This window comes from Zalophus californianus, chromosome 4 (assembly GCF_009762305.2).
Source record: "Zalophus californianus isolate mZalCal1 chromosome 4, mZalCal1.pri.v2, whole genome shotgun sequence".
Lineage (NCBI taxonomy): Eukaryota > Metazoa > Chordata > Mammalia > Carnivora > Otariidae > Zalophus > Zalophus californianus.
Genome location: NC_045598.1, coordinates 117,588,985 through 117,605,560, shown reverse-complemented (window position 1 = coordinate 117,605,560; position 16,576 = coordinate 117,588,985). Strand labels below are relative to the sequence as shown.

Genomic DNA, 16,576 nt, shown 5'->3' with positions numbered 1-16,576 from the left:
TGGCGAACTCTTCTCAGCGGAGAGCTTGTTTTTATAAGAAGTCACTTTAAGTGTTAAAGGGAAATATTTTCATCTAAACAGGAGGATTATGCTTCATTCAGATTGTTTCCCCCCCATCTGATAAAAACCCTTGCTGAGTAACAGCACAGATGTGGCTCATTTGGGGGAAATGAAGGAAGAGGAGAAAAACGCTGGGTGGAGCAAAGTAGTCAGAGATGCTTCCCCTTTTCGCCGACCCTTTTTCTTTTCACTTACCTGAGCCACTCTGGGGTCCACTTGGAAGGCGCGATGCCCTCGCCTCTTCCCCGGCACAGTTACCTCCCCAGCGAGTTTTCTCCCTCGGCGGACTCGCGGCCCTGCAGCAGCCCTTCCGAGCTCCCAGGCAAGGCAGGGAAGCTCGCTCTGGGTGGCACACCTCCCAGGGCGCCACGGCTACCACGCCGGCTGGCCTGGTGCTCCATCGACTGGGAACAGGTGTGCCTCCTGCAGAGGCTGGGAGCTGGCGGGTTTGGCTCGGTGTACAAGGCCACTTACCACGGTGTTCCCGTGGCCATAAAGCTAGTGAACAAGAGCACTAAGAACCGACTGGCGTCCCAGCGCAGTTTCTGGGCTGAGCTCAACATCGCCAGGCTTCGCCACGATAACATCGTGCGGGTGGTGGCTGCCAGCGCGCGCACGCCTGCAGGCTTTAACAGCCTAGGCACCATAATCATGGAGTTTGGTGGCAATGTCACCTTACACCAAGTCATATACGGTGCCGCCAGCTGCCCGGAGGAGGAGGATGTGCAGCCTCACTGCTGTGCCGGAGAGCAATTAAATCTGGAAAAGTGTCTCAAGTATTCCCTAGATATTGTGAATGGCCTGCTTTTCCTTCACTCGCAAAACATTGTACACTTGGACCTGAAGCCGGCTAACATTCTGATCAGTGAGCAGGATGTCTGCAAAATCGGTGACTTCGGTTGCTCAGAGAAGCTGGAATATCAGCTGTGCTTCCAGACCCCTCCTTACCCCCTAGGGGGCACCTACACCCACCGAGCCCCTGAGCTCCTGAAAGGGGAGACCCTAACGCCCAAAGCTGACATCTACTCCTTTGCCATCACTCTCTGGCAAATGGCTACCAAGGAGGCGCCTTACTCAGGGGAGCGGCAGTACGTGCTCTACGCCGTGGTGGCCTATAATCTCCGGCCGGCTCTGTCAGCAGCTGTCTTCACTGACTCCATCTCTGGGAAAAGACTTGAGAAGATCATCCAACGCTGCTGGAGGGCCAGGGCTTTGCAGCGGCCAAGTGCAGAACTCCTCCTGGTCGACCTTAACTCTTTAAGAGCTGAATTTGACTGACTCTTAACCTGTATCGACAGAAGCTTTGTCTTTATTTCTATTCGTTTTTTAAATTAGTGACCATGTAGAAAAAAATCCATATTTGCAGGACGGATTTTTAGAAAATAAAGTTATTTAAAACTTCTTTTGGTCTCAAATGCTTCTTCTAAGACAAGTAGCATAGCTACAAATCTAGTAGTCAGCTTAATATTGTTAGTAACTAAACTTAGTCCCTCACAGAGTTCTATGCTTTGCTTTCGCTGGAGTGTGCTTACTGCAACAGTACTGCACTTGTTCCAATTTGTTACTGATGAAGCCAGCTTGTCCAAAACAGAACTGAACTGTAAAATGCCAAAATGTTCTATAAATTCAAACAATATGCTCCATACCCACCACCTAAATGTAAACTATTAAGTTTACTTGCTCCCAAACCAAACAAGTGAAAACTTTTTTGAAAAATATTTTTTTTCAGCTCCCCTGCCCAAAACTTCTTGTTTGTAAAGACCTTCATATGTAAAATTCACCAATTGAGGTAAATTTATTTTGAAAGGAATAATATCTTAGATGATTTCTTGTAATATTTTGAACTTGCACATGCCATGAGTAGAAAAATTGTGCTAATATGCTTCTAAACTGGGTCTCTTTTTCTTATTATTTGGACTCAGAAGGGGATGACAAAGCAAAGACTTATGATATGTGAGGGGGGAAAAAAATGACAACTCTGAGGAACAGTAAAATTTAACATTTGGATGGAGGAGACCAGACAAGTAAAACCAAACTGCCCATTCTAGGACTCAAGACAATGGCTGCCAGTACATAAGATTTAAAAGAATGAGGTGACTGGATTTTGTTATTAGGACCACTGTGACTTCCATTTAGCAACAGTAGTTTCTGTGAGTTGTGGAGGGCAAGGCCATTGCCAATGGACCAGACAGTTTCGGCGAGGACTTGATGTAGAAGCTGTACTTGGGCTGTTGAGGAAAAAGGAGAGAGCAGAAACTTTCAAAAGGGATAAGATACACATGTTCTTGGGTTTGGGGTTTGGTTTAGTTGTCTTGGGATGAAGGAAGTGAGTTTATGTGTGAGTGAAGCAAGAAGAGACAAAGATAACTGACAAAATTTAAGAAGTTATAAAAGAAATGAAAAGTAGTACCTAGGAAAAGAGGCTATAGCTTTGCAGAGAAAGAGCATCTCTTCCCAGATGTGAGCAAAGGAAGGTGGGACAACTGCCATGGAAGATAAGTTTCTACATAAGAAAAAGAGACACTGGGGAGGTTCACATCTGTGGACTTCTATTTTTTCTGTTAAGAGTGATTGAGAGTAGGAGGTCTACAAGGAGATCGTGGTTTGGAACTGTTCTTGAGGGAAGCAAAAGGGAGCTGTCCATGACTACATAAAATATTGGTTCAGTGCCGCTACAGCTTTGTCCGTGTAGCTTAGAGAACAAACCACCCATATACCAATGACTAATTTCCTCCTCTGTTCATTGTAGCAACAGGAGTTTGTGTTGGAAAGTTTAAGATACAATGGCTCACAAACAAAATTATGACAAATCCGTTTGTTCCACCAAGTGTGCTAAAATGAGATTCTAATTATGCTGAATACCTCATTACCAGACTGTCAGTGAGCTACATGAGGATCCTCTATGAAAAGCATTAAGGTCCAGAATTCACTTCCAGAATGAACATGGCCACAGCTTAGATTCAAATATCTTCCCTTCTCCTGGAAACCAAAGTGGGAGGTACCTTGTAAACTCCATAATCAGTGACACGAGGAGACATAGAAAATGTACAGACTCTGAAAGGTATGCAGTGATGCCGGATGACTGGACGGAGCCTGTAGGAAAAGAATGCACCGAGCAGTGGAGGATAGCTCAGGGGAGGACCTGTCAGTGGCAGATCTCAGAAAGTCTTGGCAAACATAGATGTCCTGAAGAACAGATACACACTGAAGTGCAAATGTTGAGGAAAAAACTCCTGAGGACCAGGATGAGGTCAAACTGAGCTGAGCTTACAGGAGTTGATATAGAAAGAAGGAACAGAGTGTTGAGGAGGGTCTAGCCATGGCAGAGCTCAGAAAGTGGAAGCAAAAAGCCCTTTGTGGAGGTGCCTGAGTGGCTCGGTTAAGCATCTGTCTTCAGCTCTGGTCATGATCCCAGGGTCCTGGGATCAAGCCCCGCATTGAGCCCCGCATCAGGCTTCCTGCTCAGCAGGGAGTCTGCTTCTCCCTCTCCTCCCCACTGGTTCTCTCTCTCTCACTATCTCTGTCACTCTCACTCAAAGAAATAAATAAAATCTTAAAAAAAAAAAAGCCCCTTCTGCACATGAGAGAGTCATTCTGGGGGTGGGGCCAGGCAATGTAAGACAGGCACAGAAGCCTCCTAAACCTAGTTTGCTTGGAGAGAGAAAAGGGTGTGGTTGCCTGAAGAAACCCATAGAAATGACATACTTGAAGGAAACAAATACGGTCTTTGGGGTCAGAGAGAAAGGAAGTCTTTGAGCTGTGGGAAGAAGACTGCTCTGACGGGAGGTAGAGTAAGCATGTGGACTTCTTCACCTGTAATAGTTAACAGTCAAAGGAAGTACAAAGATACGTATTAAAGATATGCTATTGACTTAAATTGGGGCAGAGGAGGAGAGAGGGAAAGGAATATAAACTGTCAGTGTTATTACTGTTCATAGAAGTAAGCTCATATATATCATCTAGGATTAAGGAAATTATATACAGTTAAATAATTGAACAAATATATAACAAACACCCTTCCTCAAAATCAGAACTATCGAAACAAAACAAAAAGGCAAAAGAACCAAGCATAGAATGCAAGACAACATAAACTACAGAAACAAAATAACATAAAATGTGAGAGTTAAGATCAAACTCATCTGTCATTATCAATAAATGTAAGTGGCTTACTTCACCTATTAAAGAAAAGTTTTGTGCTGTAAGATATAGTTCTTTTTTAAAAGCAGACAAAAATATACCAACTAAATGCAAGCCAAAAATAGGCGCCACAATTTTATAAGAGAAAATGGAATTGAAGCCAAAGAAGGATATTGAACAATGTCAAAGAATACAATTCGCACTAAAGAAACAAAAGTTAGAAATAACTGTGAACCAAACATTATAATAACAGTTTTCACAGACCAGAAATAACAAGGAGTATAAGAACAAATTGAAACATTATCCATAGAAGACTAACAGATTAGATGGGCACAAAGAAAGGTATGATGTAGAAGACATTGAAAATTCATAGAATACATTTGGTTGTAACACAGACATTCAAGACCATAAAAAATAAATATAGCTTCTTTTCAAGTACCTGTGGAAAACTGATCTATACCATGAAGAAAACCTTAAATTCCAAAACCTAAAAATAGTAAAGACAAATAAAATCAAAATTTTAACATTTAAAAAGCTCCTTTTTCTAGAAATTTTAATACTCTTAAGTAACTGTGCATCTAAAAGAAAAGCCAGTCAAAATTGCAGGAACTCCAGAGAGCAACAATAAAGAAAACACATATATTAGAACCAAAGGAAAACAATGAAGTCAAAGAAAATTTGTAGTCTCAAGTAGTTATAACACCTAGTAGGTATAACACCTACAAGAATATATAATATTTTAGAAAACTACAAATTTACCAAATCTGGCACCAGTGAAGATAGAAAATCTAAACAATTTCTACAGAGTAGAGAAAGTTGTCCAATCCTTCCCCTTCCCACCCCATAAGGCGTAAGACCCAAAGTCCACTGACTTCTAGCAAACCTTAAGGACCAGGTAATCTTGGTGCAACTTAAATTAGAAGAAAACTTCCAAATTCTTTTTGAGAATAACACACTGAAGCCTGATAAAGACTGCTTTAAAAAGAAACTACAGACCAACCTCATTTATGACTATCAGTGTAAAGGTTCTAAATAAAACATTAGCAAACATAATCAAACAGTTAATTTTTTTAAAGATTTTATTTATTTATTTGACAGAGAGAGAGAGACAGCTAGAGAGGGAACACAAGCAGGGGGGAGTGGAAGAGGGAGAAGCAGGCTCCTGGCCGAGCAGGGAGCCTGATGTGGGGCTTGATCCCAGTACTCTGGGACCATGACCTGAGCCAAAGGCAGACACTTAACGACTGAGTGACCCAGGCGCCCCATCAACAGTTATAAAAATCATGCACATACACATGATTAACCAACATGCATGATAAATAAACATAGATTTATTCCAAGATGCAAAGATGGTTCAATATTTAAAAATCTATTAATTCAGTGGGGGGAGGAGCAAGATGGTGGAGGCATTAGGAGACCTAAATTTCATCTGGTCCCAGGAATTCAGCTAGATAGCTATCAAACCATTCTGAACACCTACAAATTCAACAGGAGATCAAAGAAAAGAATAGCAGCAACTGTCTGAACAGAAAAGCGACCACATTCTGGAAGGTAGGACGTGTGGAGAAGTGAATCCGAGGCGATATTTGGGAAGAAAGACGGCAGGGGGAGGGGGCCTCCATCAGCCACTACCAGCAAGTGATAGAGCCACGGAGCACAAAATCGGAACTTTTAGAAGTCGGCTCTGCTGAGGGACGTCGCTAACACGGGTAACATGCTAACAGGGTAACAACGACCGCAGAAAAATATACACTAAACAAATCAGAAGCCACCTGAAACCAGGGGAAAAGAAAGGGAAAGAAAGAAAAAAGAAAAAAAGAATATGATCAAATATGATCAGGCTGGTGCATAGATCAGTGCCACACACACTAGATTTGGGGCATATTTTGGTCTGTTAGAAGAAAGTGCCTCCCAAAATTTTAAAGAAAGAAAAATTTATATATGTACAAAAATAAGGGTCAATATGATGAAGGGATGGAACATGACTGTAAAGATGAAAATTATAAAATATTTTATAAAATGATAAGAAGTTGGTTGAAAAAAGAAAGAAGAGGAATTAAAAAAAAAAGGAGAGAATGTAATCAGGCAGGAGACTAGAACAAAGCCATACACTAGAGATTTAGGGTATATTTTGATCTGCTAGAAGAAACTATATCCCAAAATTTTAAAAGAGAGAACAACTTATATATATACCAAAAATAAGGTGGATGAGCTGAGAACTTAGGGCCCCACTCCTCAGCGAGACCCCAGAGAAAAGCAGTTAGTCACTCCCGTTTCCCCGGTCTCCGGCCGCACTCCGTGCTCACCCGACATGTGACCGAGCATTTCTATCTCTGGCACCCAACCCCATTTGGAGTCTCCAAACCCAGCAGATTTCCTGCAGTGCACTCTCATCATCCGCCTCCTGGGGGAGGAAGGGGAGTCTCCCCCGATCTGCCACTTGTTGGGTCCTTGCTGGAGGAGCAGTGGCCCGACTGTGCCGGGGATCACAGTTTATGGCAAGCCCGAGCTGAGAGCCCGCTTCTCGGCTCCGTCTTTGCAGCAGGCTTCCCAGCTCCGATACCTGGGAGCTCTGCCACGCTCAGGCATCCCTGGTCTTTCTGTGACCCCAGGTGTCCTGAGACCACACTGTCCCAGCGAGGGTTCCACCCCCCGCTTAGCCACTGGAGCGACACCCCAACATCTAATAGTAAAACTTACAAGTCTCAGAGACAAAGAGAAAATCCTGAAAGCAGTTCAGGACAAGAGATCTGTAACCTACAGTGGTAGGAACATTAGCTTGGCAGCAGACCTGTCCACAGAGACCTGGCAGGCCAGAAAGGACTGGCATGATATATTCAGAGCATTAAATGAGAAAAATATGCAGCTAAGAATACTATATCCAGCTAGGCTGTCATTGAAAATAGAAGGAGAGATAAAAAGCTTCCAGGAAAACAAAAACTAAAGGAATTTGCAAACATGAAACCAGCCCTCCAAGAAATAATGAAAGGGGTCCTCTAAGCAAAGAGAGAGCCTAAAAGTAAAATAGACCACAAAGGAACAGAGACAATATACAGTAACAGTCACCTTACAGGCAATACAATGGCACTAAATTCATATCTTTCAATAGGTATCCTGAATGTAAATGGGCTAAATGCCCCAATCAAAAGACACAGGCTATCAGATTGGATAAAAAAAAAAACAAGACCTATCAATATGCTGTCTGCAAGAGACTCATTTTAGGCCTAAAGACACCTCCAGATTGAAAGTGAGAGGGTAGAAAACCATTTACCATGCTAATGGACACCAAAAGAAAGCTAGGGTGGCAATCCTTCTATCAGACAAATTAGATTTTAAACTAAAGACTATAATAAAAGATGAGGAAGGACAGTATATACTTCTTAAAGGGTCTATCCAACAAGAAGATCTAACAATTGTGAATATCTATGCCCCTAACATGGGAGCAGTCAATTATATAAGGCAATTAATAACAAAAGCAAAGAAACACATGGACAATAATACAATAATAGTGGGGGACTTTAACACCCCCACCCGAATGAAATGGACAGATCATCTAAGCAAAAGATCAACAAGGAAATAAAGACTTTAAATGACACACTGGACCAAATGGACTTCACAGATGTATTCAGAACATCCCATCCCAAAGCAACAGAATACACGTTCTTCTCTAGTGCCCATGGAACATTCTCCAGAATAGATCACATTCTAGGTCACAAATCAGGTCTCAACCAGTACCAAAAGATTGGGATGATTCCCTGCATATTTTCAGACCACAGTGCTTTGAAACTAGAACTCAATCACAAGAGGAAAGTCAGAAAGAACTCAAATACATGGAGGCTAAAGAGCATCCTACTAAAGAATGAATGGGTCAACCAGGAAATTAAAGAAGAATTAAAAAAATTAATGGAAATCAATGAAAATGAAAACACAACTGTTCAAAATCTTTGGGATGCAGCAAAGGCGGTCCTAAGAGGAACATATATAGCAATACAAGCCTTTCTCAAGAAACAAGAAAGGTCTCAAATACACAACCTAACCCTACACCTAAAGGAGCTAGAGAAAAAACAGCAAAGAAAGCCTAAACCCAGCAGGAGAAGATAAATAATAAAGATCAGAGAAGAAATCAATGAAATAGAAACCAAAAAAAACAGTAGATCAATGAAACTAGGAGCTTGTTCTTTAAAAGCATTAATAACATTGATAAACCCCTGGCCAGACTTATCCAAAAGAAAAGAGAAATGACCCAAATCAACAAATTCATGAATGAAAGAGGAGAGATCACAACCAACACCAAAGAAATACAATTATAAGAACATATTATAAGCAACTCTATGCCAGCAAATTAGATAATCTGGAAGAAATGGATGCATTCCTAGAGATGTATCAACTACCAAAACTGAACCAGGAAGAAATAGAAAACCTGAACAGACCTATAACCACTGAGGAAATTAAAGCAGTCATCAAAAATCTCCCAACAAACAAGAGCCCAGGACCAGATGGCTTCCTGGGGGAATTCTATCAAACATTTAAAGAAGAATTAATACCTATTCTTCTGAAACTGTTCCCAAAAAATGGAAATGGAAGGAAAACTTCCAAACTTGTTTTATGAGACCACCATTACCTTGATCCCAAAACCAGACAAAGACCCCATCAAAAAGGAGAATTACAGACAAATATCCCTGATGAACATGGATGCAAATATTCTCACCAAAATACTAGCCAATAGGATCCAACAGTACATTACAAGAATTATTCACCACGACCAAGTGGGATTTATTCCTGGGCTGCAAGGTTGGTTCATCATCTGCAAATCAATCAATGTGATACAACACATTAATAAAAGAAAGAACAGGAACCATATAATCCTCTCAATAGATGCAGAAAAAGCACTTCACAAAGTACAGCATCCTTTCTTGATCAAAACTCTTCAGAGTAGGGATGCCTGGGTGGCTCAGTAGATTAAGCGGCTGCCTTTGGCCCGGGTTATGATCCCAGGGTCCTGGGATCGAGTCCCACATCGGGCTCCTTGCTAAGCAAGGAGCCTGCTTCTCCCTCTCTCTCACTCTGCTTGTGCTCTCTCTGTCAAATAAATAAAATCTTAAAAAAAAACTCTTCAGAATATACGGATAGAGGGTACATACCTCAGTATCATAAAAGCCATCTATCAAAAACCCATAGCGAATATCATTCTCAATGGGGAAAAACTGAGAGCTTTTCCCCTACGGTCAGGAACGCAGCAGGGATGTCCACTATCACCACTGCTATTCAACATAGTACTAGAAATCCTAGCCACAGAAATCAGACCAAAAAAGAAACAAAAGGCATCCAAATCAGCAAAGAAGAAGTCAAACTCTCACTGTTTGCAGATGATATGATACTTCATGTGGAAAACCCAAAAGACTCCACCGCAAAACTGCTAGAACTCATACAGGAATTCAGTAAAGTGGCAGGATATAAAATCAATGCACAGAAATCAGTGGGATTCCTATACACCAACAACAAGTCAGAAGAAAGAGAAATTAAGGAGTCAATTCCATTTACAATTGCACCCAAAACCATAAGATACCTAGGAATAAATCTAACCAAAGAGGCAAAGGATCTGTACTCAGAAAACTATAAAATACTCATGAAAGAAATTGAGGAAGACACAAAGAAATGGAAAAACCTTCTATGCTCATGGATTGGAAGAACAAATATTGTGAAGATGTCAATGCTACCTAGAGCAATCTACACATTTAATGCAATCCCTATCAAAATATCATCAACATTTTTCAAAGATATGGAACAAATAATCCTAAAATTTGTATGGAAAAAGAAAAGACCCCGAATAGCCAGAGGAATGTTGAAAAAGAAAAGCAAAGCTGGTGGCATCACAATTCTGGACTTCAAGCTCCATTACAAAGCTGTCATCATCAAGACAGAATGGTACTGGCACAAAAACAGATACATAGATCAATGGAACAGAATAGAGAGCCCAGAAATGGACCCTCAACTCTATGGTCAACTAATCTTCAACAAAGCAGGAAAGAATGTCCAATGGAAAAAAGACAGTCTCTTCAACAAATGGTGTTGGGAAAATTGGACAGCCACATGCAGAAGAATGAAACTGGACCATTTCTTTACACCACACACAAAAATAGACTCAAAATGGTTGAAAGACCTCAATGTGAGACAGGAGTCCATCAAAATCCTAAAGGAGAGCACAGGCAACAACCTCTTTGACCTCAGCGGCAGCAACTTCTTCCTAGAAACATCACAAAGGCAAGGGAAGCAAGGGCAAAAATGAACTATTGGGACTTCATCAAGATAAAAAGCTTTTGCACAGCAAAAGAAACAGTCAACAAAACCAAAAGACAACCGACAGAATGGGAGAAGATATTTGCAAATGACATACCAGATAAAGGGCTAGTATCCAAAATCTATAAAGAACTTATCAAACTCAACACCCAAAGAACAAATAATCCAGTCAAGAAATGGGCGGAAGACATGAACAGACATTTTTCCAAAGAAGACATCTAAATGGCCAACAGACACATGAAAAAGTGTTCAACATCGCTCAGCATCAGGGAAATCCAAATCAAAACCTCAATGAGATACCACCTCATACCAGTCAGAATGGCTAAAATTAGCAAGTCAGGAAACAACAGATGTTGGCGGGGATGCGGAAAAAGGGGAACCCTCCTACACTGTTGGTGGGAATGCAAGCTGGTGCAGCCACTCTGGAAAACAGTATGGAGGTTCCTCAAAAAGTTGAAAATAGAGCTACCATACAACCCAGCAATTGCACTACTGGGTATTTACCCAAAGATACAAATGTAGTGATCCAAAGGGGTATGTGCACCCCGATGTTTATAGCAGCAATGTCCACAATAGCCAAACTGTGGAAAGACCCAAGATGTCCATCGACAGATGAATGGATAAAGAAGATGAAGTATACCTATACAATGGAATATTATGCAGCCATCAAAAGGAATGAAATCTTGCTATTTGCAACGCTGTGGATGGAACTGGAGGGTATTATGCTGAGCAAAATAAGTCAATCAGAGAAAGACGTATCATATGACCTCACTGATATGAGGAATTCTTAATGTCAGGAAACAAACTGAGTGTTGCTGGAGTGGAAGGGGGTGGGAGGGATGGGGTGGTTGGGTGATAGACACTGGGGAGGGTATGTGCTGTGGTGAGTGCTGTGAATTGTGTAAGACTGTTGAATCACAGACCTGTACCTCTGAAACAAATAATACATTACACGTTAGAAAAAAGAAGATAGTAGGAAGGGAAAAAGGAAGGGGGGGAAATGGAGGGGGAGGCGAACCATGAGAGACTATGGACTCTGAGAAACAAACTGAGGGTTCTAGACGGGAGGGGGATGGGGGGATGGGTTAGCCTGGTGATGGGTATTAAAGAGGGAATGTATTGAATGGAGCACTGGGTGTTATACGCAAACAATGAATCATGGAACACTACATCAAAAACTAATGATGTAATGTATGGTGATTAACATAACATAATAAAATAAAATAAATAAAAAATTAAAAAATAAAAATCTATTAATTCATTATATTACTCGGTCAAAAGAAAAAAAATAAGAATATATACTGAGAAGACATTTGACAAAATTAGACATTCATTCCCAGTTTTTAAAAAGATACCAAAAAAAGAGGAATCCTTAACATTTTTTAAAACACTCTACATACCAATGTTAATTTCTTAGTTTTTATAAATATATCATGGTTATATAACATGTTAACATTAAAGGAAGCTGGGTGAAAGGTTTACAAGATTTGTCTGTACTATCTAAATAAAAATTTAAAAATCATAAAATGCACACACATTTCAGCCCAATAGCCACCATCTTAATGGGTAGTCCCTGGAGGCCTTCCCACTAAAGTCAAGAATAACATAAGTATGTCCTCTACTAACCTACTATTTAACACTCTGTTTGTCAATGAAATTAGAAAAAAGCAGGAAATTTAGGGTCTAATAATTGTAAAGACAGAGGGAAAACTAACTCTGTTTACAGATTCTATTTTCAGGATGTATAATTGAAAATAAAAAGATTTAATAGAAAAACTAATGAGCAACGAAAAGATTGTGTAAGGTAGCACTATATAAAATTAACATGAAGTATGTCAACTATATTTCAATAATAAAAAATTAATATGAGTCAATAGACTCAAATACGTAAACAATTTTTAAAAACCCAGAATTTATAGAAGAGAATTCCTTTTACAATAGCATTGAACAAGAGAAAATATCCTTCCTGACACATCCATGGCCTGCTTGGTTGGTGATACTTGGGCTATTTGGCCAGTGTGAGAGGGATATTAGTTGTATACCCAGGGGCTGAAGAAGTGAACATATTGAGGATAATGGGAACCATATTTCACAACTGTTGGAGAAGGGGGCTATAAGTACAGAAAGGAGGAAGTCCATAAGAAATTGTATTCTGTTGGATTGAAATAGGAGGTATCAGTGTGAGCTCACAGTTTTTAATAGAGATAGATGGCTAGAGAGACACAGATAGATACAGAAATAGACATAAATGTGTGTATATATGTATATGCACATACATGTATTTCCTAGCTCTGTCCTTTGAGAGGGCCTACAATAATGATATTTTGAAGCAGACTTTAGCACCAGATCTTATTTTGTGAATTCTGAGTTTTTAGTTTCTAAATTCTTAATTATTCACAATAGAAGGAAGCCAGAGCTTCTTGAAAAAATGACTGATTCCAGAGCAGGAAAACACAAAATGGACCTAGAACATCTTATGCCCCAAATAAGAAAGTGCTCCAGGAATGGGAGGGACATGTCAAAATGACACAGGATAGGTCTCCACTGGCCAAACCTAAGACTATTTGAGCATTAAAATAATAATAACAAGTAAAGTAGGAACAAATAATCATAGTGAATGAAATAGGAATTCATACTAATATGAATAATTAACTAAATAAGGGAGAAAGTAAAGTCCTACCTTACAACAGAATTGCTAATAAGTATAAAATACTTATTAATTAATTATTATCCTTATAGAGGAGAAGACTTGCTGACATTATTTTACAAGTGATATAGATAGATATAAGCTATTTTAATCAAGTTAATATCACCAGCAATGGGATAAATTGACGTCCTGTGCCTCCTCATATGGTGCACTGAAAGAAACATAGCACCATTTCTGTGATATTCCTGAGAAAGATATACAACCTGATTCAAATCGAGGAAAAACACAAACCCAAATTGGCCTGTGTAGTTCAAAACTATCAAGGAGAGACTGAGAAGGACATGACCATCCAATATAACACATAATCTTGCATTGGATCATGGTCCCATAAAGGACATTTTTAGGACAACTGGCAAAATTTGAATGGAGTCTCTAGATTAGATGCTCACATTATATCAATTTCTTGATTTCCATAGTTACACTGCAGTTATGTTGAAGTGTGTTCTTGTTTTTAGGAAATACTCACTGAAATACTAAAAGGTTAATGAGGTGTCCATGTCTGTAACTTACTCTCAATTGGTTCAGAATAAAAAATAATTGGTTCAGAATAAAGAGAAAAGGTAAGTGTGGTAAAATTTAACAATTGGGGGAATCTTGGTTGAAGAGAATTTGGGAGACTTTTGTGTTATTCTTGCAACTTTCCTTTAAGTTTAGCATTATTGAAAAATAAAACAATTAAAGAGAAAAATGTAGGTATAATTTTAATAAAAATGTGCAAAATCTTTACGTGGAAGACTTTCCAACAAAATTAAGACTTAATATGAAGATGGCTATTCTTCCTAAATTAACTTATAATTTTAAAATGATTGCAATTTTCAATATATGTGTGTGTGTATATCTCCAACTGGAAATCAGACAAGCTGACTCTAAAATTTATTTGAAAAACAAAAAAAGAGCCGGAAAAATTCAGAAAGAGATAAGCAATAAGGAAGCACTAACCCTATTAAACATTAATATGTAGTACCAATCTAAGTAATAAAAATATTGTGGTATGATGTATGAATACACAGACCATTCAAACAGAAGGAATGTCCAGAAAAAGACTCATATGCATATGGGAATTTGGTAAACAATAAAGATGGTTTCTTAAATCTGTGGGGAAAAGATGGACTTTTTTACTGTATGGTGACTAACATAACATAATAAAAGAAAAAAGAAAAGATGGACTTTTCAATGAAATTATGTTGGGACAGCTATGTGGCCAACTGGAACAAAAATTAGGTCTAGATCTCACAACATACAGATATATTCTCAATGAGTCAAAGATTTAAGAGTAAAAAATGAACTAATGAGAACTACCAGAGGGAGGAAAAAGAGTAAATTCCTTTATAACATTAGAATGGAAAAGTGTTTCCAAAGCCATGAAGGGAATAATTGGTATTCTCAACTACAAAAAGAAGGACATATCTACATGGGAAAAAATTAACAATATAGATAAGGTCAAAAGAGAAATAACAAACTGAGGGGAAAGTATTTGTACTTCAAATCACAGCAAAGAGCTAATCTCCCTAACATAAAAAGAGCTCTTAGAATTTGATAAGGAAAAAAAAACAAAGGATGAACAATCAGTTCACAGAAATAGAAACATGAATAGTCCTTAAATATATGAGACTTCCAATTAAAGCTACTCTGAGATACCATTTTCCATTATAGAAATTGAAAATAGATCACCAAAATGTAAAAAATTGAAAAATATCATTGTTGAGGCATGGGGAACTAGGTCCTCTTAGACATTGTACAGTGGAAGTACAAATTGTAATAAACTTTATGGAAAGTAATTTGGTTACATCTATTAAAATTACAAAATCATTTCCCCTGTGATCCAGTAATCCTACTTCTGGAAATGTATCCTGTTGATATACTCATAGATATATGAACAAGCTTATTCATTGTAGCATTTTTGTAATGGCAAAAGTTTAGAAGCAAGTCAAGTACCTTTCCATAAGAAATGGTTAGATTATGATACATCCAAATGCCAAAACACTGCTTGTGAGCAAAAAGAATAATGCTTTTACTGTTACTGAGAAATCTGCATAGTGTATTTTTAAATTCAAAGCAAGGTGTAAGACAGTAACAAATGCAGTATGCCATGCTATGCTTTTGTGAAAGAAAGAAGGAAAATAAGAATATATATTCATATTTCTTTGTATTTGTATAAGAACCCTAGAAGGAAAAACAAAATAAAAGTTATTATCTGTGGTAGGAAAAGAGATAGATGGAGCAGGAATGGTAAAAAGAGTTTTTAATGCATATCCCTTCTATTAATTTGATATTTGAACCATATGAATGCATTGCCTATTCAAAAGTAGTACCATTTAATAGTAACAAAATTTAAAAATAAAGTCAAACCTCAATCTGTACAAGTTTGCCTTAAACCACCTTGAATCCTCTCACCTAATTGTTCCCTTCGTCCAGCTTCCCTTGAGCCAATGAAATCATGGTAAACACGCTTTTAAGTGTGCCAGGAAATTCACTTCTTTCTGGCCTTTCTCAGATTCAAAGCAGAGAGCAGCCGCCACGGCAATGACCTCTGAAGGAAAAATACTAAAGCTCATCCAGGTTAGGTTACATCCTCCAATAAACATTCCCGTCATACTCTGCATCTCCACAGCACCCATCACTCTTGCAATTACTATCTTTACTGCTTAGAAGAATCATCAACATCAGAGCTTAACTCCATTCAGAGCATTATGTACCAGGAACTGTAAAGTGTTTTACATAGATATCAAATTAAATCCTCACAACTACTCTTAAGATATTTACTACTATTATTTCCTATATTTATCGCTATTTCCTTGTTAAATATTGAGGAGACAGACACAGAAAGATTAAGAATTTACCTAGGATCATACAGCTAAAGAATAGGGTCAGAACCCCTGTCCTTAACCATTTCACTCTAGCACCTAGGATGGTGATAGGGGCAGGAAATACCTTATTCTTAGCTTCATTATTTCAAATGTTTAAACAATGTGTTTTATCTAATTCATAAAAATCAACCAAGAAAATTACTATTTAAGGCATTACTTTGTACAAATAGTAGAATAATGCAGTTGAGGATGATTTTTAAAAGGAAACAGAAGGGGTGCCTAGGTGGTTCAGTTGTTAAGAGCCTGCCTTCGGCTCACGTCGTAATCCCAGGGTCCTGGGATCAAGCCCACTATCGGGTTCCTTCTCAGTGGGAAGCCTGCTTCTCCTTCTCCCACTCTCCCTGCTTGTGTTCCCTCTCTCACTGTCTCTCTCTCTGTCAAATAAATAAATAAAATCTTTAAAAAAAAAAAGGAAACAGAAAAGATATCTGAGAAGTATATGGTGCTCAAGACTGAAAAAAAGAAAATGGTTATAGTCTGTACTTACTACTTTCCTTCACATAAATCT

General features: G+C 38.8%; 1 protein-coding gene across 1 annotated transcript; it reads left to right on the top strand.

The window, feature by feature from the left end:
* The first annotated feature begins 288 nt into the window (after positions 1-288).
* Positions 289-1,338, top strand: MOS (MOS proto-oncogene, serine/threonine kinase). The gene has a single exon (XM_027587085.1). It carries the CDS (start codon positions 289-291, stop codon positions 1,336-1,338), a length of 1,050 nt encoding a protein of 349 aa, XP_027442886.1.
* The last annotated feature ends 15,238 nt before the right edge of the window (positions 1,339-16,576 follow it).

Bases quoted from the DNA above. Each gene is read 5' to 3' on its own strand.
- MOS (XM_027587085.1), top strand. From the start codon at position 289: ATGCCCTCGCCTCTTCCCCGGCACAGTTACCTCCCCAGCGAGTTTTCT.